At 47.5% G+C, this 23,618-nt stretch overlaps 1 protein-coding gene across 6 annotated transcripts in view; it reads right to left on the bottom strand.

Annotated features, from left to right (window-relative positions):
* The window catches only part of TEAD1 (TEA domain transcription factor 1), a 142,205-nt gene that overhangs the window by 25,557 nt on the left and 93,030 nt on the right, over positions 1 to 23,618 (bottom strand). The window contains exons 4-8 of one of the 6 annotated variants that reach the window (XM_044270675.1): positions 15,724 to 15,788; positions 6,047 to 6,109; positions 5,895 to 5,957; positions 2,827 to 2,838; positions 824 to 958 (exon numbers count right to left, since the gene is read on the bottom strand). In XM_044270675.1, the coding sequence (XP_044126610.1) occupies positions 824 to 958; positions 2,827 to 2,838; positions 5,895 to 5,957; positions 6,047 to 6,109; positions 15,724 to 15,788 (338 nt within the window). The remainder of the gene's footprint in view (positions 1 to 823; positions 959 to 2,826; positions 2,839 to 5,894; positions 5,958 to 6,046; positions 6,110 to 15,723; positions 15,789 to 23,618) is intronic. The other 5 variants (XM_044270676.1, XM_044270678.1, XM_044270677.1 and 2 more) reach the window with 5 other exon arrangements.

Raw genomic sequence — 23,618 nt, 5'->3', positions numbered from 1 at the left:
AGTGGTGAAGATCACAAGCAGACCCGGCATCCCCCATCAGAAGAGCGCGCAGGGGAAGGAATGACCAGTTACTGCGGGTGTGTGTAGGCTGTTACCATGGAGACGCATAGGTCTGCACGGGAGCTGCGGCATCAGTGATTTGCTCGTAGTCACCCGGACGGGGCTGGTTTCAGTAAAATGGAGGCCAAATATAAAAACTAGTGCATGTCAAACATTGGTCTTATCTGCAACGAACAAGAAAAGGAAGTGGAAGACACAATGAGAAACCAATTAGAAAAGGCTGAAGATGTGAGAAGTTAGTAGCACCGCCATTGTCCACTCACTCATTGGGCGGCAGAGTCCATTTGCTAATCCAGAACACCCGTTCATCTGCTCTATGCTTTTATTAACATGAATGGACGGCTGATAGACATTGGGGGCGCGTTTATTACAGTTCTGCGTCAGAGTGGCGCAAACATTGGCGCATGTGCAGATTTGTGACACCATTTGCTATTTTGTGGCTTTCTCCAACAGCCTCCCCACTTTTCCATAGAGTGTGTGGGGTGTGGGCGCACACGACACCAGAAACGTACTCTGTCCGCCGTAGATTTCAGATCTGACCGGTGTATGCAGACTGACGGGTGACATGCCGCTCTCTAATAAATGACCCCCATTACATGTTGGAATACCTATTGATCCAGTTCTCTAATATTTTACGTACAGTCTCCCCAATGTGAAGCTTCACACAACACAAGCTTAATGTTGTAGGACCACAACTCTCAGCATGCACCGAGTCACAGGCTGGGAGTTGTGGCAGACCACTGACCACAGAATGCACACTTACCCCGGGTGCAGCAGTAAAGGCTGGACGTGGAATCCCTGGTAGTCCCAGCTTGTTGTGAATGGCGGTGGCGGACACAATCTGGGCAGAGGACATGGCTGCCATGTGTTGCAATGCTTTGTCCTTGGCGGTTTGATCCTTTAATACAACAGTTAGCATGCGGTTATTGAACCCTGTGCGGACAGTCGGTGGTTGTGCAGCTACAAGCGTGAGTATTAAACATACGATGTTGTAATGGCGGCATGCAGCTATGCAGAACCTAACGGCGGCGCCACTACTCTCACCTGGGGGTCGTCACCTACAGAGTGAACCGGTAACTGCAGCCATTAAAGGGTTTCTGATGCATAAAACAGGGTTTTAAAGGGACCAACAGAGTAAAATAATACACTTTATAACAAACTTTCCCCATTTCTCCACTATGGAGCGGCTCCGTGTTTAGAAAGCAGGATCATGTCTGGTGGCTGCTACTCGCAGGCATGTGACGTGTCGCTTTCTAAACGAGGGCACGGAGAGCAGAGAACTGGACCGGTACCTTAGAGGGTTTGCCGTGTTTGGACCTCAGTTAAACCTTGTGTAATAGATCACAAAACGCCTTTAACGGACTGGAAGCGAGTGCCGTCGGCCTGGTCAGCAGCCTTATCCCTAGCTGTCAGGTGAACAGGCCACATGCACACAATGCGTGTTACGTGTGGCTTTTCAGTACCAGCTAAGTCAAGATCTCATCTGCACAGTGCTCAAATGAACCAGTGCTGCCGATTTTCAGTCCACATTTCATCTTTGCAAGGGTGAGATCATGTCAAAATCTATAAGTAACATATGCAGATTTTGGTCCAGATTTGGTGCGAAATGCAGGAAAATCCACGACATGTACTCCTGATGGCACCTCGTCTCTCACCAGTAGGAGATAAGACTCCCATAGATGTTCGTGTATTCGGACTGAACCTGCTGAGAAAGCTGGATTCGGTCAGCAGTCTAATGTATGGGGAGCTCCTGACTCTGCCCCGACAGATGATGCTAAGAGGTCGGAGGTACAGGGCATCAGAAGAAAATGCCGGCCCTTCGTTCTAGCGTCAGAGGGGGTCCCCCTCAGTCCCCAAATACAGAAAACAGGTCTCGTGTTCCCAGGATAGAAATGGGCTAGAGCAGGCATGTCCAAACTGCGGCCCTCCAGCTGTTCCAAAACTACAACTCCCAGCATGCCTGGATAGCTTACAGCTATTAGGGAATACTGGGAGTTGTAGTTTTGCAACAGCTGGAGGGCCACAGTTTGGGCATGCCTGGGCTAGAGATTGACTAGTCTGTTTGGTGGCGGCTGAGGGCCGATAATCCTACCAATCCCAAGAACAGTCCCCAGCGGAGAGTTAATGCTAAGGACTGGGCACCCCCATTGCTGGGACCATGCCATAAAAACCTCTTAATGAGATCTCTGCTCATCAGTCCAGTCCTCAAATCGCTGTATTCACGTCAGCTTCCTTTGTAGGTCAGCAATGCCGCTAGTTCCTAATTCCCGGGGAGACCCGGCTGGACCTGGACGCCTGGCTCTAGGTCAGATCCGTAAGATGCAGTCACGGTTCCTAATGAAGACTACTTTTCATGGAAGCCACAGATCTGCTACTCGGAGAGAGGGGATGGCCGGATTAACATTCCAGGATGGCTGCAGTCAACCCTATAATATGACCATTTGTCAGTCAGTACTACACCACCTATTATCCTCAGTACTGGCGTCTACGGCTGGGCCACTGGCACATGACGGCAGACACGTCAAAGCAGTCGTTATAGCAGTCTGTACACATGCAGGCACGGCCTTCATGCTTTAGCCTAACTCACTGGTCCAAATACTGGTGAGGGATTGGGCTCGTCACCCCGGGGGCCTTGATAACTGACCCAAAGCTACTGCTGGTGTGTGGTTGGGGGTAACACAGGACAAGCTGGGGGCACAAGTCAAAGCGAACAGCCAAACACTGCAAAAGCCAAAACGGGGGTCACGAGTCGGGTCAGTAACTTACCATGTTTGTCACCTGAATACAATACAAACAGTGTGTTAAAAGGTTGGCGTAAAGCAAAAATAACTCAACACCACACAAAACTATTTACAAAGGACATAGAAAGCAGCTGGACAAACGAGGCGATCCATTCTTTTAGGAAACGTTCACACGCAGCAGATTTGGGTACAGACATTTCTGCCAATCGGTTCCATACAGGTGAATGGAGTCATTGCAGAAATCACTGACACGCGTCTCCTGGGTGTGAACATACCCGGACAGCAGAACGGCACAGTATTCTGGTTTAGCAGATGTGTACTGGACGCTCGTTGTGGGTTCACTATGGAGAAAATCCTGAAGATCTCCACGAGCACTGGGCAGACGTACTGGTCACGCAGCCAGATTCGCCCAGTAGCAGTGATGCCATAGAAATGAATGGGATCATCACCCCCGTTACAAGAAATCGTGGCAGTGTTCGATTTCTCGCGAGGGGCACGTTGATCACCGCTACTCAGCAAATCTGTCGCCTGACCAGTGTTTTATGCCTGGCTCCGGGCACTCTGCCTCCTCCGACCCCAGTTTATTTGCCTTATAGGCTCCATAGAAGGCAGCCATGACTGGTGCAGAGCCCGACTCTGACCGTGACCCTCGTCAGGATACAGAATAGGTATTTCTGTATAAAGCTGCGCATTTCTAACAATCTCGCGCTGCACATGGAAAGCAATGAGGATAAAACCGTAATACATAACATGAGGCGAGTTTATAGGAACTGCTTTGTATACTCCTTGTAAACCGCGCGGGGCTCAGCAATACATAGGGAGGCCATACACACTAGAAGTCGGCTGACAACCTGGCGAACGCTGGAGTCCATGTTGGCCGTTGTTCAGACTGGCCAGACATGTTCACCGGGTTCTGGAGCAGGAGGAACAATTCTTCGGGGGACGCTCGTCTTCCATCCACAAATGATGATATTTCTTAGAATGAAGGATCTTCTATCCGACTATTGGACCTAACACAATAGACAGTAATGGTCCCTCATCGGTCGGCTAAATGATTGCCCATTTCAACTGATGCTGGTTTTGGTTGAATTCATCCATTTTGATCAACTTCAGACTAATGTGTATGGCCACTAATCAGACGAGACACATATGGGGGAGGGGGTCATAGACAATAAATACAAACTGAAAAACAGGGCACAGGTCGGAAGAGAGCGGGAACATTTTCTTAATACCATTGGTGTAAAACAAGATGGCGGTCCCCTCTGCAGACTATTCTATAAAGGGTCAATTAACGGGACTTAACCCTTCAGATTCCACAGTTAAGGCCTGTTCTAGGGGCTTCTATCGATCAGGTTCACCTTTGAGGGCGCACTAGCCGCAGCCACATTGCCTTGTAGCAGCCATCGGGTCTGCTTTCCACAAAGGCCGGCTCTCGGCATTAACGAGGCTGAATTAACTAACAAAAGGGACCATTTCAGCCCGGCAATGGCTCTGGCGTTGGGAAGAATGCACATTCAGAGGTGTCCCGACTCGCTGCCTAATGAGGAGTAATTAATCCATCTCTTTTTTTTTTTCATTCTGGGTTTCAAAAATGCTGAAGACTTCATTCACATCAAAAGGAATTTTTTTTTCAAAGCTTTCAACCATTGCTCATTGAAGAGGAAACTGAAAGGGACGGATATATTTAGCTTTCGGAGACCAGTCATCAACATTGCTTTTGCTTGGCCACAGATTCTGAATCTAGAACATTTCCCGGGGAGTCATCTGGTGCACGTCTACTGAACAAGCAGAGAGAGGAAAGGGCGGCACAGAACAAGCCATTCATTCCTGCTGCTGGTGAGAAAGGGGTTAAACGCGGCCATCGGTGGTCCCCTCAGCCCTTTATCTGTTAACATGCTCCGGCGTTCATGCAGCCGGTCTATCAGATGTGTAAAAACCGCTGCAACTCCAACGCATTCCTGCAAGTCCTGCGATTACGAGCAAAGCAAAAGGGTTGAGCCTGCCAACAGGACTGCAAGGGAACGGGCGCTCGTCCCCAAAATCCAACTGCTCAGCCAGTGCAGCTACAACTCCAAGCCAGCCACCAAGCCGCAACGCCCAGCATGCATGGCAGCACACGTGGGGTTAGTACAGAGGGTGGCACAATGCAGCGCTCTATAGGTCACTGACCGGATTAGCTTACTGAATCAGAGGCTACCCATCTCTGCTACATGTGATTACCAGCCAGCACATCCGCTGCCGGGAAGTCTTCTATCCTCTAAATGTCGTCTTAAGTCGTAATAGTGCGGACGTCCTGCGGGAATCTGAAGGGTGAAGTCTATTGAACAGGTTTTCTGGCTTTACATAGACCAAAGGACTCATCGCTGTACGATGGAAAGTTCTGCAACTCTCTCATTACACTCTGTGCATCATCAAGATCTCTGCTTGCTGTTAGGGCCCATTCCCTGTTGACGCCGGATTTTGAGGGTCTGCTACAATTCTACTCAGTTTAGAACAGATACATTTAACCAATGTGATACATTGTAGCAAACTGAATACAAGTGTAAGAAACCCTCAGCTGTGAGAACAAACCAGCCCTGGTAAACAAGAATGTTCTATTCACTGACAGCAAGCAAGAATTTTGAGGAGGAACTGAAACAAGACTTATTAGCAAGTTACAGAACTTTTCCTTCCACAATGATCATACTTGATCTACATATAACCGGAAACAACCTTTGAGCTAGACGGGCGACTGCGGATGGCGTCACCGATCGCTGCCTTCATTTTACCGAAGCCAAGCAGTTTCCCAGTTGCATTTAATAAGCTTAGGCCTTTATGCACAAAGGTGGGTCGGACCGAGCGGACGACTGCAGCTCTGAGGTGGTTATTCACCGCTAATTGATAATCGCTGGGCAGACGTGCAGCTAAGAGAGGATATTCAGTGACTGCTTGCAGAGGAATAGCAGAGAGGGTATTAAGAAATGTAAACAGCTCTCACATGCAGCAAGAAAACTAGGTTACAAGGAAGGCGGCACAAAGCATCGACCGGTCACCATGGGAAACAGGAAGTGAGATGCGTAGCAACCACAAGCCCAGAAGCAGAGAAGCGCATACCTTCAGCTTGGAATGAAAATCACGAGATTTCCTTCTGGCAAGAACCTGAATGTGACTAGACACCTGCAGGGTAGGGGGAGGGAGGAAAACAAAGGAAAAAGCCTGTAACCATGGAGATGAAAAGCCCCTACAACTGGGCAAGCCAGACGTACCTTAATGGCGGCTTGGATTTCACGAACTTTCTTCCTTGCTAAGACCTGTATGTGACTAGACACCTACGGGGTTCAGATTTAAAAAATATAAATAAAAAAAAGGAAATCTTTATTTTTTTTAAAAAAATTTATTTTATTTTTTAAATATGATTTTGGTGTCATTTTAGGGATAGCCCAGGCAGAATTGAGCTTGTGGCTCTAAAATTGGGAGCTGAAAAAAAAATAAATATAAAGTCTAAAAAAAATTAAAAATCTGCCTCTTACTGGAAAGAATTTTTTTTTAAAATGTATCGGAGTTTTAAATAAATCCACCATTGCAACTTGGGTAGAAGTTAAAAAAAAATTACAAAAATATATATATATTCTACTTTGGTTTGAGAAGTTTTCTGGCAGGACTTGAGCTCGTTTGTTCATAGATTTAAAAAAATCTGGAATTCTGTGGATTTCTGTCAAAAGTTATGATCAATATTTATTATTAGGCATCAGGTCAGCGACGGCCCGGGCAAACGGTTAATATTTGGCCACGGGCGCGGGGTCCTCACTGCTCCACTACAGGTGAACTAGGGCTCTGGTCTACACATCCTCCAAGAGAAGAAGAGACAATACAACGCATAGAAATGTGCACAAAATTAACACAAGAAACACATTTGACATTTTTGCAATTTTCTTCAGACAGGAACACAAGTTACTCTCCTCGGTCAGAGGACAGGAAGGGTTTGCAGAAAATCTACACAATTATTTATTACCTATAGCCGGTACCACCAGCACACATTTCAGGGGAGGTGAACCCCCCCACTAAATATTCATCAGTGCAATGAGCCACACTGCGACACTAAGGAGCTGCGCTCTGTGCCGACTCGTGGCTCCGGCCACATTCTATGCGTGCCAATGTACGGGACTATTGTTCCTGGCCGGCGTGCCCCGGCAAACATCAGACTGCTCAGGGGGCAGGTATAGCTGAATGTTAGGGGCTGACGGGGTCTCACAGGCTGAAGTCCATAAAAGGACCAGAGGGACACCATGTGCCGCCATGCTGCGGCAGGCCATTATTCAGAATCCAAAATCGCAGCTCTTTACTGGTGCCCAAAGACAAACCAGTTACACCTTCATCTTCTCCATCACTGGTGCCGAGCATGACATGAGCAGAAGTCACAGACTGAAGAAGGTTCACCTGCTGTAAGGAGCTACGGCACCGACCTGGTATAGGCGGCCATAAATGCAACCAAGCACTATCGGATGACTATATGGCATTATTATTATTTTCTTGGTTCGAGGACACTAATTCTAACCCTTATCCTTCCATCTTGAAGACAGTGTATATCCAGAGTTATACTAAATTGCAATAGGACAAAAAAAAAAGGGTTACAATCACCGCAGGCGACACTTGGCACAGACAAGACAGATAAAACAGTTTCGTAAATCCAGCAGCAGCTGGGGAAAGGCAAAAGCAAGAGAAACCAGAAAACTGGACTGGATTAAGCGAACAACACACACACACACACACACACACACACACACATATATATACACACACACACACACACACACACAGACAAGGAGAACACACACACAACAGACAAGGAGACACAACACACACATGAACAAGGAGACACAACACAAACAGAGACAAGGAGACACACATCACCACGAGACCATGAGACACCACACAGAACAAGGAGACACACACAGACAAGGAGACACACACACACACACCAGACAAGGGCGACTACACACACACAGACAAGGAGACACACACACACATCACCGAGGGACAAGGGACCACACATCAAACAGAGACAGGAGCACACACTACACACACAAAAGAGAGACAAGGAGACAACACACACACAGAGACAAGGAGACACACACACAGAGACAAGGAGACACACACACACACAGAGACAAGGAGACACACACACACACAGAGACAAGGAGACACACACACACACACAGACAAGGAGACACACACACACACAGACACAAGGAGACACACACACACACAAGGAGACACACACACACACAAGGAGACACACACACACACAGAGACAAGGAGACACACACACACAGACAAGGAGACACACAAACACAGAGACAAGGAGACACACACACACACGAGACAAGGAGACACACACACAGAGACAAGGAGACACACACACACACACAAGGAGACACACACACACACACACACACAAGGAGACACACACACAGAGACAAGGAGACAAACAGAGACAAGGAGACACACAACAGAGACAAGGAGACACACACACAGAGACAAGGAGACACACACACAGAGACAAGGAGACACACCACACACAAAGAGACAAGGAGACACACACAGAGACAAGAGACACACACACACACACAGAGACAAGGAGACACACACACACAGGAGAGACAAGGAGACACACACACACAGAGAGAGAGACAAGGAGCACACACACACATAGTAGATAGACAAAGGAGACACCACAGATACAAGGATACACACACACACATAGACACTGATACACACACACACACATATACAATTATACACACACACATCATATACAATTATACACACACACACACATATACAATTATACACACACACACACACACACATATATACAATTATACACACACACACATATATACACACACACACACATATATACACACACACATATATACACACACACACATATACACACACACACACACACACATATATATACAATTATACACACACACACCATAAATCAGATCTTGTATTCATCCCATTTGTGATGCCACTAACCTAATGATCCAAAATGTTTCTCTAATCACCTCCTCCACTGGGTGGTTTTACTTTGTAAATACATTTGACCTGTAGGGACTTAAAGGGATTGTCCAGGATTAGAAAAACATGGCTGCTTTCTTCAAAACAGCACCATCCCATCCCTATTGCAGCTCTGTACCACTGCAGTCAATGGGGCAGAACTGCAATACCGCACACTTGTGCTGTTTTTTTTTTTTAAAGCCGCCATGTTTTTCTAATTCTGGACAATCCCTTTAATATATCCTTGGTGTTGATTAATAAACCGTAATTTGGATTGGAAATGCCAATTTACAGTTGCAAGAAAAAGTATGTGAACCCTTTGGATTGATTGATTTCTGCACAAATTGGTCATAAAATGTGATCTGATCTTCATCTAAGTCACAACAATAGACAATCACAGTCTGCTGAAATTAATAACACACAAAGAGTTAAGTGTTACCATGTTTTTATTGAACACACCATGTAAACATTCACAGTGCAGGTGGAAAAAGTATGTGAACCACTAGACTAATGACATCTCCAAGAGCTAATTGGAGTGAGGTGTCGGCCAACTGGAGTCCAATCAATGAGATGAGATTGGAGGTGTTGGTTACGGCTGCCCTATAAGAAACACACCAGTTCTGGGTTTGCTTTTCACAAGAAGCATTGCCTGATGTGAATGATGCCTCTCACAAAAGAGCTCTCAGAAGACCTACGATTAAGAATTGTTGACTTGCATAAAGCTGGAAAGGGTTATAAAAGTATCTCCAGAAGCCTTGCTGTTCATCAGTCCACGGTAAGACAAATTGTCTATAAATGGAGAAAGTTCAGCACTGCTGCTACTCTCCCTAGGAGCGGCCGTCCTGTAAAGATGACTGCAAGAGCACAGCGCAGACTGCTCAATGAGGTGAAGAAGAATCCTAGAGTGTCAGCTAAAGACTTACAGAAGTCTCTGGCATATGCTGACATCCCTGTTAGCGAATCTACGATATGTAAAACACTAAACAAGAATGGATTTCATGGGAGGACACCACAGAGGAAGCCACTGCTGTCCAAAAAACATTGCTGCACGTTTACAGTTTGCACAAGAGCACCTGGATGTTCCACAGCAGTACTGGCAAAGTATTCTGTGGACAGATGAAACCAAAGTGGAGTTGTTTGGAAGAAACACACAACACTATGTGTGGAGAAAAAGAGGCACAGCACACCAACCTCAAAACCTCATCCCAACTGTGAGGTATGGTGGTGGGGGCATCATGGTTTGGGGCTGCTTTTCTGCGCCAGGGCCTGGACGGATTGCTATCATCGAAGGAAAAATGAATTCCCAAGTTTATCAAGACATTTTGCAGGAGAACTTGAGGCCATCTGTCCACCAGCTGAAGCTCCACAGAAGATGGATGTTGCAACAGGACAACGACCCAAAGCATAGAAGTAAATCAACAACAGAATGGCTTAAACAGAAGAGAATCCGCCTTCTGGAGTGGCCCAGTCAGAGTCCTGACCTCAACCCGATGGAGATGCTGTGGCAGGACCTCAAGAAAGCGATTCACACCAGACATCCCAGGAATATTGCTGAACTGAAACAGTTCTGTAAAGAGGAATGGCCAAGAATTACTCCTGACCGTTGTGCACGTCTGATCTGCAACTACAGGGAACGTTTGGTGGAAGTTATTGCTGCCAAAGGAGGTTCAACCAGTTATTAAATCCAAGGGTTCACATACTTTTTCCACCTGCACTGTGAATGTTTACATGGTGTGTTCAATAAAAACATGGTAACAGTTAACTCTTTGTGTGCTATTAGGTTAAGCCGACTGCGATTGTCTATTGTTGTGACTTAGATGAAGATCAGATCACATTTTATGATCAATTTGTGCAGAAATCCATATCATTCCAAAGGGTTCACATACTTTTTCTTGCAACTGTACGTGATTGGCAGTTCTGCTCTGAAGATGGCGAGTAGTGTAACCTGTGTATCGCACCGTATACGCTCTATAGTACAGACGACGTGTGGGCAGCTTATGGGCGAGGTCACATCAGGGCAAACAAGCCCATTACTATGACTAAAACCGATGTGCTGCGGCTATCCTTACACTCAATAATGAATATCATTAAGAGATATTTAACCATTTTAGGTCTTCCTACCAAAAATAGTTTGGCCCTTGGGTGCCGGCTTGTACCTGGCATTACCCCGGCATATTACCTGGCACCTTCCATGTGTATCCCCCCAAGGTTTTCAAGTGCCGTTTAAAATAGGCGCAAAACTTGCCAATAGGTGAACGCCTCTAAACAGGGGACATCCACCCGAATGTTTCCCCTGCTGTGACCTCGGCCATAAGCTGCCGCTCCCCACACGTCGTCCGTACTATAAAACGTATACTGTGCGATACACAATCTTCAGACCAGAATGGATGAAACACAAACAGCATTTCCGATCCCGAATGTAGACGTTCATCTGCGGCGGCTTTATATGTTATTAATCGACACCAATGTAATAATAACTCAAATGTATTGTAACGGTAGAACGCCCCAGTTGTGGAGGCGATCGGAGAAAATCGCTTCTCATTAGTCACATTCCACATGCTATGACTCAGGGCGAGCAAATTTCATGTTATGAAGTTCATTTGGTGGTAAAAGCAGAATTGCCTTACGGTTTCTGTTACCACGGACCATAACGCAATTCCACAACGGAATGTATAACGGAGCGTCTTTAGAGACATTCCGTTATTCATTCCGTCATAATAGAAGTCTATGGGCTGCATAACGGATCCGCCTCAATTCCGTTATGCAGGAGAGGACTCCCTATAGACTTCTATTATGACGGAATGAATAACGGAAAGCCTCTAAAGGCATTCCATTATACATTCCATCGTGGAATTGCGTCATGGTCCGTGGTAACAAACCGTAAGGCAATTCTGCTTTTACCACCAAACGAAGCGCAAATGAACTTCATAACATGAAATTCGCTCGTCCCGAGTCATAGCATGTGGAATGTGACTAACGAGAAGCGCTTTTCTCCGATCGCCTCCTCCGCTGGGGCGTTCTACCGTTACAATACATTTGAGTTATTATTACATTGGTGTCGATTAATAACATATAAAGCCGCCGCAGATAAACGTCTACATTCGGGATCGGAAATGCTGCGTTTCATCAATTCAAAATATGAGATTCGCTCATCCCTCGCTAGGAATAAAAGATCTGACTTGATATATTTTATTACAGTTCTGTTTATTTTGTTTTCGTTCTCTTTATCCAGGTTTAGTTTTTTTTGGTTTCTCCTGCTTTTGGCTTTTCCCAGCTGCTGCGGTATTCAGTCTTATCCATGTGTTTCACGCTCCGGCACTGGAAACCTTCAGGCTGCAGTCATTTAACCTTTTTTGTGTGTCCTACATGAAATAAAGATATGAATTCTATCGAGTGCTGAACGCCTTTTGTAGTTTCGGACCGTCCTCCCTGGGAGCTGGCCCTGTGTTCGTGCACCGATGCTGAAATCAGGTGAGCGGATTCAAACCTCACCTCTACTGTGTCCTGAGCCTGTATTATGTACTCCCAGAGCTGCACTTTACACAAAAGGTCAAAGCTTAAACATTTTGGGAAGAGTCATTACACACAGCACCATTCACCAATATGATTCAGGGGGGAAAAAAATAACTGGCCCTGGCATTATAGGAACTTGGCTAATCTGTTAGGGGTGTGCTTAATAACAAACTCAGTGACTGCTTCCAATAGCAAAAGGCAGAATTGTGAATGGTGCTCTGAAGGCTGCTCTCAGGATCAGTACTGTGTGAACCCTCTTCAGCTGTGCGCTCTCTCCCTCTAGAATACCACTTCTTTGGTTTTGTAACTGCGTGATGGTAACGAGCCAATTCGCGTTGTATCAGTTAAATGTATTTTTTGTTTTCAGGCAATACACTGCAGCGTTACGGTACTTTCACACTAGCGTTATTCTTTTAGAGTTCCATCCTAGGGGCTCAATACCGGAAAAGAACCGATCAGTTTTATCCTAATGCATTCTGAATGGAGAGAAATCCGTTCAGGACGTCTTCAGTTCAGTCTTTTCGAATTTTCAGGACGGAGATAATACCGCAGCATGCTACGGTTTTATCTCCGTCCAAAATTCCGTAACACTTGCCGGAATGCCAGATCCGGCATTTTTTCCTATTGACAAGCATTAACGCCGGATAAAGCCCGAGTGTTCCGGCAAAACGGATCCGGCATTGCGGTCTGCACATGCTCAGACCGCAAAAAATGCAAAAATAAAATAAAATAAAAATGCCGGATCCATTTTTCCAGATGACACCGGAGAGACGGATCGGCACTTCAATGCATTTGTCATACGGATCAGGATCCTGATTTGTCTGACAAATGCCATCAGTTTTCATGCGTTTTGACGGATCCAGCAGGCAGTTCCGGCGACGGGAGTGCCTGCCGGAATCCTTTGCCGCAAATGTGAAAGTTCCTTTAGAAATGCTAAAAGACATTTTAATCTGATCCTGATAATATCGTGCAACCACAAGCTTCGCTTCCATCAATTTTACCAAGAGCCACATTTAAGTTGTACTAGCCAACAAGTGTCACATGTGCAGTGCACGTCCCCAGATGTTTAGAGGGTTCGGCTGCTTCATCCCGGCTCTAGTGTCAGTCCCCGGCTGGGGTTCAGCCACCTCAGCTGTTTGTAGGATACATCCGCCCCGTTCCGCCTCTAGTGTCAGTCCCCGGCTGGGGTTCAGCCACCTCAGCTGTTTGTAGGATACGTCCGCCCCGTTCCGCCTCTAGTGTCAGTCCCCGGCTGTTTGTGGGGTTTGGCCACATGGTCATGCCTCTACTTTCAGACCCCGGCTGTTTGTAGGATATGGCCGCACCATCCCGGCTCTAGTGTCAACCCCCAGCAGTTTGTGCGATACGGCCGCCCCGTCCCGCCTCTAGGGTCAGACCTCGGGTGTTTGTAGGATACGGCCGCACCATCCCGCCTCTAGGGTCAGACCCCGGGTGTTTGTAGGATACGGCCGCACCATCCCGCCTCTAGGGTCAGACCCGGCTGTTTGTAGTATACGGCCGCACCATCCCGCCTCTAGGGTCAGCCCCCGGGTGTTTGTAGGATACGGCCGCACCATCCCGCCTCTAGGGTCAGCCCCCGGGTGTTTGTAGGATACGGCCGCACCATCCCGCCTCTAGGGTCAGCCCCCGGGTGTTTGTAGGATACGGCCGCACCATCCCGCCTCTAGGGTCAGACTCCGGCGGTTTGTAGGATACGGCCGCACCATCCTGCCTCTAGGGTCAGCCCCTGGCTGTTTGTAGGATACAGCCGCACCATCCCGCCTCTAGGGTCAGACCCCGGCTGTTTGTAGGATACGGCAGCACCATCCCGCCTCTAGGGTCAGACCCCAGCTGTTTGTAGGATACGGCCGCACCATCCCGCCTCTAGGGTCAGACCCCGGCTGTTTGTAGGATACGTCCGCCCCGTTCCGCCTCTAGTGTCAGTCCCCGGCTGTTTGTGGGGTTTGGCCACATGGTCATGCCTCTACTTTCAGACCCCGGCTGTTTGTAGGATATGGCCGCACCATCCCGGCTCTAGTGTCAACCCCCAGCAGTTTGTGCGATACGGCCGCCCCGTCCCGCCTCTAGGGTCAGACCCCGGCTGTTTGTAGGATACGGCCGCACCATCCCGCCTCTAGGGTCAGCCCCCGGGTGTTTGTAGGATACGGCCGCACCATCCCGCCTCTAGGGTCAGACCCCGGCTGTTTGTAGGATACGGCCGCACCATCCCGCCTCTAGGGTCATACCCCGGCTGTTTGTAGGATACGGCCGCACCATCCCGCCTCTAGGGTCAGACCCCGGCTGTTTGTAGGTTTTGGCCACATCGCCCCGCCTCTAGGATCTGACCCTGGCTGTTTGTAGGATATGGTCGCACCATCCCGCCTGTAGTTTCAGACCCTGGCTTTTTGTAGGATATGGCTGCACATCCCGTCTCTAGTTTGAGACCTCGGCTGTTTGTAGGATACCGCCGCACTATCCTGGCTGTAGTTTCAGACCCCGGCTGTTTGTAGTATATGGCTCAACCATCCCAGCTCTAGTGTCAGACCCCGGCCGTTTGTGGGGTTCAGCCACACGGTCCGGCTGTTTGTAGGATACGGCCGCCCCGTCCTGCTTCTAGGGTCAGACCCCGGCTGTTTGTAGGATACGGCCGCCCCGTCCTGCCTCTAGGGTCAGACCCCGGCTGTTTGTAGGATACGGCCACCCCGTCCTGCTTCTAGGGTCAGACCCCGGCTGTTTGTAGGATACGGCCGCCCCGTCCTGCCTCTAGGGTCAGACCCCGGCTGTTTGTAGGATACGGCCGCCCCGTCCTGCCTCTAGGGTCAGACCCCGGCTGTTTTTAGCATATGGCCACCCCATCCCGGCTCTAGTGTCAGACCCCGGCCATTTGTGGGGTTCGGCCACATGGTCCTGCCTCTAGTGTCAGAATGTACGTCTGGCTGATTTGAGGGTCAAAGGATGACACTGAAGAAGCCGAAGACTTCTACCAGTAGCCATCACAGCGTTGTGTTACTGTCGGTGATCCATTGCAGGAAAAAGCTACTTCCCATAACAGTCGTATACAGAAACGTGGATAACTAGTGTTAGTCAATAGGATGAGTGCAGAGATGTCCCAGCCCCCCATGATCACTACCTTATGACAAAGTGCAGAGACTTTTCCATCCATAGGAGTCACTAATATCACCGGCTGCACTATATGAGGAGCTGAGGATGGTGGAGACCGTGGCCCTTTATGCACAGTTATTGGGCGCTGATGCACATTTGTGAGTGAACCACTTGTGGCACAGGATCAGGATTAGCAATTTTCATGCAATTGACCGACAATTCACCAAGTCACATGAAGAGTAGAGAAAAGCAAATTATTCACCTGCTTCCTGGTCCGCGTCTTCCCTGTCCGTAACTTGATGTATCGCGCTATTAATTCATTCCTACCTGCAATAATAAATAGAAAAGTCAATGCACAGCAGATTACATACATAAGCACCGCATGAAGCAGGAACAGGAGATTTTCGGCTGGACTGTCCACACACCAGGTTCCCAGCGAATTACATGTGATGAACACTGTATGTACATGCACCACAATCTGACGTGGCCTCCTACAGCTCACAGGGTCCGTCAAGCTAGTATGTACCCTAGAAGCAGCGGCCTTTACCGGTGGCTCTCCAGCTGTGACCAAACAGGGCCACAGACTGGAGACCACAGCGTCAGTCTGCAGCTGCTACGTGGCCCGCGGAGAACGAGCCCAACGCATACTGGCTGTATACTGGTTTCCAGTGAGTGCCAAAAACATGGATCTGGGTTATACAAGGTGGTTTGGGGTACACCAGAATGGGAGTTCTAAAACCCTGTGTGTTCTATGTGGACCATGGGTCCCTCCATCTCTGCCCCGATCCCGGCTGTCATCGTATACGAGGCTGGTACATTACGTCATATTGACACAGTGCGGCCGTGCGCGGTTTTTGTATCCGTGCTGTATTATGTGGCAGACTTCAATGGCAAAGAAGCTCTATCAATGCAAAATGCCATGAAGGGAGAAATAAATGTCTTTTTATTTCCCTCCCTTACATATTCCGCAGCGCTGTACAGACATTATCACGCTGTCCACAAAGGGGCTCACAATCTAAGCCCCTATCGGTACGACTTTCACGCAGATGTCCTTAGTCGGACACCAGTGCTAACCATTTCTCACCCGTACGCGGCGTCCCTGTATGAACCTCAGCACACGCAGCAGCCGCTCACAGCAGAACGGTTTAATATTACACCACTTTTCCTACTTTGTCATTTAGAAAGAAGGGACGTATAATGGACGGGTTCCGGCTAGTACATGGCGTGCAGGATGGCAGGGTTTCTTGTCCTGCTGGGTCCCGCGCACACCTGTGACATCGGCTACATGCACAAGACCGTTGTGCGTTTTGGAGTCCGCAAATTGCGGATCCGCAAAACATGGATGGCGTCTGTGTGTGTGTGTTCCGCAATGTGCAGAGCGGCACGGACAGCCATTGATATAACTGCCTATTATCCGCAAAACGGACAAGAATAGGACAGGTTATATTTTTTTTGCGGACCATGGTACAGAGCAACGGATGCGGACAGCACACTGTTTGCATCTTTTACGGCCCCATTGAAGTGAATGGGTCCGCATCCAAGCCGTAAAAAACTGCGCCTCAGATGCGGACCAAAACAGTCGTGTGCATGAGGCCATCCTCAGTCTACCTGGAATGCTGAGAATCTCTACCTCAGTAAATATGGAGTTCACAGACATAACCAGCGCTGCCGTCCAGCCCCATATCTGGGGACTGCAGGATGACCTAAACCTCCCACGTCTCCAGCGCAAACACTCCAGTAACACTGCGCCCATCAACCAGCGCAGGCACAGCGCCTTCTACAGCAGTGTGCACAGCCGCCTGGAATATCCACAATCACAGCGATAACAAGGTCATCCGCGATGCAGTACTGGGGACCTGGGTGCAAATCTCTTCTTTTCTCTCTCTCCTGATTCGTCCATACAAATCCCTGCTCAGCCGAGAGTGCAAGTGTCGTGAATGGGAAAGCGGGAAAAATCTGCTCGGAGACTCCCCTCTGCTGGCGGCTCATGTCCCAGAGAACAAAAAAGGATCCTGCAGCCAAAATCCCATCTTCTGTAGTGGAAGAGTCCAGAGACCAACATACACATTAGTCGGCTGCTCGAAAGTTTGGCTCGATTGACATTCATGAAGTGTATATTTTTTTTTAAATAGTCACATTTCCCTTTAACTTAAAACTTCAGGCGGTTTCCAGGGATTACTACGGTGTTCTGTAGCTGCTTACATCATGCACATCTATCCCTGCTTTTTCCCCAGTTTGGGCTCTCCGGACCTACTCGCACCATGTGGCTGTTCCCATCCTGTATCTAGCACTTCCTGTTGCTGTATCCAACCAAACCCATGATGCAATTCTCCTTTCTCTGCCACAGCTCCACCCCCAACAACGCCCAGCTAGTTCAAAGCTCCTCCCACCCAGCTACAGACCCTCCCCCTGTATGGACATAACATCGCAGGAAATAAGAGCTGCATGGACATGGTCATGTGACCAGAGATCGGAGCAACAAAAAGGAAAAATTACAGCAACCTTCATAAAGGATTAATTTAAAGGATGCCAACCAGAAGATCCCGAGCTTCCTCGGATGACCCCCAGGAGTTTAACTCTGCTTTCATTCCACCATTTTGCATGGGGCTCCTTTCCTGAAAGCCTCGGACAACTTGAACTTGAATTTCCCGCCTCACTTCGTCACAAAGGCAAACAGGCACACTTCTGAAATCCAAGCTTCCCCTTCATCTCCCTATGAAATCCGCTTAGTCACAAAATCCTTTGAGCTCCCCCCAAAAAATGTTTTTTATAAAAAGGGAGGAAGGGTCTTAGATTTGCAAGTCAACAACGAGTTAAGTAGTGCCATGCAGTAAGTCGGGCGCACAATAGGTAAAGAATCCATTTTCAAACTGTGAAAATATTACGAGCAGGTGCTTAGGTAGAGACAGCGGTGAATGGGAGGGCGGCGGGCCGGGCCCCGTGTGCAGCGGAGGCTTTACTGCGGGGGGTCACGTGACGGGGCCAATAAACAGCATCTGGGGACTTTCAATTACAGCCCTCACCCAGCATGCCTGCACTGTAATCTCTACCAGATGAGGCTCAGGCCTCACTATTTTCAATAATTCACACACTGTGTACACATAACATGACAATAAGGGCATTCATGCGGCCGCCTGATTCGCAGATCAAAGCTCCCGAATGGGCGGCTGCAGGCATGCTTACTGCTGAATTATTCATTCTTTTCACAGGCTTAAAAAAAAAAAAAAAAAACTCAGCAGGACTTGGCCGCTCGAGGCTCTTTCCTGTGTCGTATTCTGAACTCCAATCTGAAAGGGAGGAAGCAGCCGCCTAAAAGTGGTGAAATAGCCATCCCACCAAAACAGAGACCAGCACCAGGAAGGAGGGCAACAAACGGCCTCCCCAAGGAGCGGGCCCCCCACTGAGCGCCGGACCTGAACGGACATACACAGCCCCACTACGGGTCCAACGGGCCAGTCATCAACTGCTTTTGGGAACATTTCATCACAGACTTGTACTCAAAAGCCTCAAATCTAAAACGAAAAAATAAAATGCAACAGAATAATATTCCATAAGAACAATATGCACTGCATAGATAACGTACAAACTAAACAGACATGTACACAAACCAGTGCCTATACACACAAAGCCGCTGTGCCATGTCATCTCCACATAGGTGTATACCTTCACATATACAATATATGGCGCTCACTTTCCTCTGTGCAGGTCATTTCACAGGGTGCACCAGAAGGCCTTGGTCATGGAAGAGCTGAGGCGTGTTCACACATTGCAGACAAAGTGTCTTTTGCAGGGATTTCGACCACCCTTACCGGCTGTGTACACCTTGGGGGCACTTTTTATTTTTGCATGCTACTAATTTCAGACTACAAATCTTTCCAAATTGGCCTTCATTAAAAATCTCAAGAGAGTTTGTCATTTCCGGCCCGGGTGGCTCCATCGGCAGCCCTTACCTCTAGTTTCCTGACAGCTCTTAAACAATTAACACCCAGGAGCCATAGATGAGGGCCACAGAGCAGCTCGCTGACGGCTGCACCGAGAAGCACAAGGAACAGCCTGAAGATGCAGTGAAAAGGAAAGCTGTAGAGAAAAACTGGAATCTTTTTAATCAGGACCAATTGAAAAAAGTAATTTAGCCCAAAATGAGCAAAATACAATATTTTTTTTTTTAAAGTTCGCTTCTGATTATTATTCTAGTAGAGTTTTTCCAGGAGACGCTGCAGTACGAGTATAGCATTATGTGGCACCCCGACCCAATTATACCAACTTTCTTCCTTCTGATGGGCAAAAAAACCTAGCAGGGCATATGGAAACAGGGCGCTTAGAATAAAGTAGGGTCCCCGACTTGTGCAGTAAGAAAGCACGGTGCTCAGTGGTTTGAATCCTGCCACAGACATCTGCATGGAGCTTGTATGTTCTCCCCGTGTTTGCGTGGGTTTCCTCCTACAATCGAACGACCGACTGATAGGGAACATAGATCTGCGGACAGGGAGTGATGAGAATGTCTGTACAGCGCTGTGGAATATGTCAGTGATATACAAGTGATGAGAATGTCTGTACAGCGCTGTGGAATGTCAGTGATATATAAAGTGATGAGAATGTCTGTACAGCGCTGTGGAATATGTCAGTGATATACAAGTGATGAGAATGTCTGTACAGCGCTGTGGACTATGTCAGTGATATACAAGTGATGAGAATGTCTGTACAGCGCTGTGGAATATGTCAGTGATATATAAGTGATGAGAATGTCTGTACAGCGCTGTGGAATATGTCAGTGATATATAAGGGATGAGAATGTCTGTACAGCGCTGTGGAATGTCAGTGATATATAAAGTGATGAGAATGTCTGTACAGCGCTGTGGAATATGTCTGTGATATACAAGTGATGAGAATGTCTATACAGCGCTGTGGAATATGTCAGTGATATATAAGGGATGAGACTGTCTGTACAGCGCTGTGGAATATGTCAGTGATATATAAGTGATGAGACTGTCTGTACAGCGCTGTGGAATAGGTCAGTGATATATAAGTGATGGGAATGTCTGTACAGCGCTGTGGAATATGTCAGTGATATATAAGGGATGAGAATGTCTGTACAGCGCTGTGGAATATGTCAGTGATATACAAGTGATGAGAATGTCTGTACAGCGCTGTGGAATATGTCAGTGATATATAAAGGGATGAGAATGTCTGTACAGCGCTGTGGACTATGTCAGTGATATATAAGTGATGAGAATGTCTGTACAGCGCTGTGGAATATGTCAGTGATATATAAGGGATGAGAATGTCTGTACAGCGCTGTGGAATATGTCAGTGATATATAAGTGATGAGAATGTCTGTACAGCGCTGTGGAATATGTCAGTGATATATAAGGGATGAGAATGTCTGTACAGCGCTGTGGAATGTGTCAGTGATATATAAGGGATGAGAATGTCTGTACAGCGCTGTGGAATATGTCAGTGATATATAAGTGATGGGAATGTCTGTACAGCGCTGTGGAATGTCAGCTATATAGAAGTAAGATAAATAAATGCACTGTATATAAACGTTCACACAAGGATGACACACCTGCCGCAGTGTATCTGCTGTTGGCTTCCACCTGTTACACCCCAGGATAGAGCGATGCATTGATGAACCACAATTACCCGCCTCTATGCGTGGCCATTTTTTATTTTATTTAAAGATGGAAATTGAAATGAGCTTTTGTGCGTCTGAAATGCTTTGTTTCATTATATTAGTGTTTCATGGCCGTCAATAAGCAGCTAAACAGCAGGATGAACTAGGTGTGACCTCCCCTTGTAGTGGGGCCTGCTGCTCGCCAGCTGTGCACAGCGCACGCTCTGCTCCGCTTCCCTCCAGATCACAATGATCTCTGCAACTTCTAAAACCCATCAATTGTCATTGAAACTCTGCCCACAAAGGGCGCGCGCAGCGGCCATTGTGGACTCGTCCTGCGGCAGCTGACACTTTATTCACTGACAAATCCAATTTAGCAGCTACAAGGCTCTTGAGGGACAGCCTTGCTGTAAAGATGGCCGTGCACAGCGGCTCTCGGCTGAAAATTAGGGTCAGTAGGAATCTGACACCTGCAGAGACCAAGCGTGGCCTGCTCTCATGAATATCCACACAATGTCAACCACAGACATCCTAGGTAATCAGACACGCACATGTACACCCGGCCTCACTCAGCATAAGTCCCCACAACTGAAGGCTCCTGTGGTAAAAGGGCTCAGATCTACACTGGGAAGATTTACAGAGGCAACTACAGATTTCAAACAAGACCCTGACAGGTGGGCACCTGACTCTGCAAAGAGGCTACATCTGCAGGTTTGTGCGCAGATACCAGTGAGGATATTGGATATGCAGCTCTTCTGATCCCTTGGCATCCCCCTCAGATTAGGGCCAGAGAGACCGCAGAACAGGGGGGCGCCTGCAATACGTCTCTGCAGACAATTCACCAAAACAGAGGAAGAATCTGTCAGTAAAATTTTATCTTTTTTTTTTCCCTCCTTCCTGACAAATTGTGCTGGATTTCCTCCTCCTGTGTTTTCTGGTTGTGTGACCACAGAGGCGCAATTACTGCAATGTCAAAACACAGCTGCAAGTCGGCACAGGCCCCCATAGCCTATAGGTAAGAGGCGAGCATCCCAGCAATGCGCCCCATTCTGCTTCCTTTCCATTTTTAGTTATACACAGGAATCCTCAGAACGCGCCAGCATGCCCCCGATCCTCTTCTCTGCAGAAAGTCAGACTCGGAGAGGCTTCCGGCAGGTGACGGCGAGCTGAAAACTCACATGTAATATTTTATCACGTGACGGCGACTGTAGGGCTGAACCGTGGCAGCTCTGTCACTCAGGACTTTGAATTTTAACATTAAATGAAAAGTCAATGGCTTCATGATAGACATGGGGACAAATCTATTCCTCTGGTCACAGGACAAGGAGAACAAAGAAAATGAAGTTGAACTTCTTCACAATAAATGCAAAGTGTGAACAGTAGCGCTCCCAGCGACGCCACTAATCCAGAGGTCCACACTCGCGGCCTTTCCCTGCTGTGCACCGGCAAACCAGTGCCAGGACTGCTGAGCCCACAGACATAATGGAGAGGACTTCAGGAGGAGTCCTCTCAATGCAGGAGAAGTATGGGCATGTAATGTGGGATCAGCCCTTCATGTAGTAGGGCTCGGGAGAGGAGACGGACTCATTTTTAGCTTGTCCCCCCCCCCCCCCCCTCGCCTATCTAGCAGTGTCAGTTCCCTTTAAAAGACGACCCACAGTGCACATCGTGAAAGACCGTGCAGGGAAGAATCCAGAGAGCGCTTGGAAGTGACAGCGCTGAAGAACAGCGAGTGCAGCTCTGGAGTATAATACACACAGATGATGGGGTGGGCATTCACTCTCATACCCCCAATATATTCGACAAGGCGATGTGCACGGGTCACCTGTGATCAGCAGAGGTGCTCCTGGGGCCACTGAGAACCTGGTTGGGGAGGGACTTGTTTTTTTACTTGTGCTTAATTAAAATGAAGAGACCTTAATTCAAGAAGCGACTTATTTTGCACACACTTTTGTAACCTTGACAGAAAAATGTATGTTTGAGGGGATTCGCAGGTCTCTTCCCTGGTTCACTCTGGTGAGTAACATTATTATATATTTTTTTTTCCATCTCTTTTATTTGAAAGCAAGGCCACACGCGATGGAGAAGCGAAATTTAAAACCGGGTATTTCTGTTTCTCTCTAAACGCTGTATTGAAATTTCTTCTTTAAAAAAAAATTAAATGAAAAAAATAAAAACACATGAACAATAAGAATCAAGGACACAAGTGTTTGTCCCCGGCGAATACGGGGAAACGCACTTTGTTATTTAGTAACCATTTTCTCTTACGTGCATTATGAAGTTTTCATTTAACACAACAACTGTACAAATAAAGCCACAATAAAAGCTTCTCCTCCCACATCTCCCTCCTGCACACAACCATATTTTCCTTCCGTGTGCCATCAGCATTTTTTGTGGATAGCACATGGACCCATTCATTCCAATGGGATGCAAAAAAATAAATAATAATCATCCATGTGCTGTCCGCCTCCGTATGTACATTCTTCAAATTATAGAACAGGTCCTATTACTCTCCATATTGTGGATGAGAATACCTATTTCTA

The sequence above is a fragment of the Bufo gargarizans genome, chromosome 10 (genome assembly GCF_014858855.1).
Source record: "Bufo gargarizans isolate SCDJY-AF-19 chromosome 10, ASM1485885v1, whole genome shotgun sequence".
Lineage (NCBI taxonomy): Eukaryota > Metazoa > Chordata > Amphibia > Anura > Bufonidae > Bufo > Bufo gargarizans.
The sequence above is the reverse complement of the archived record's forward strand: the minus strand, read 5'-3'. Positions and strand labels throughout refer to the sequence as shown.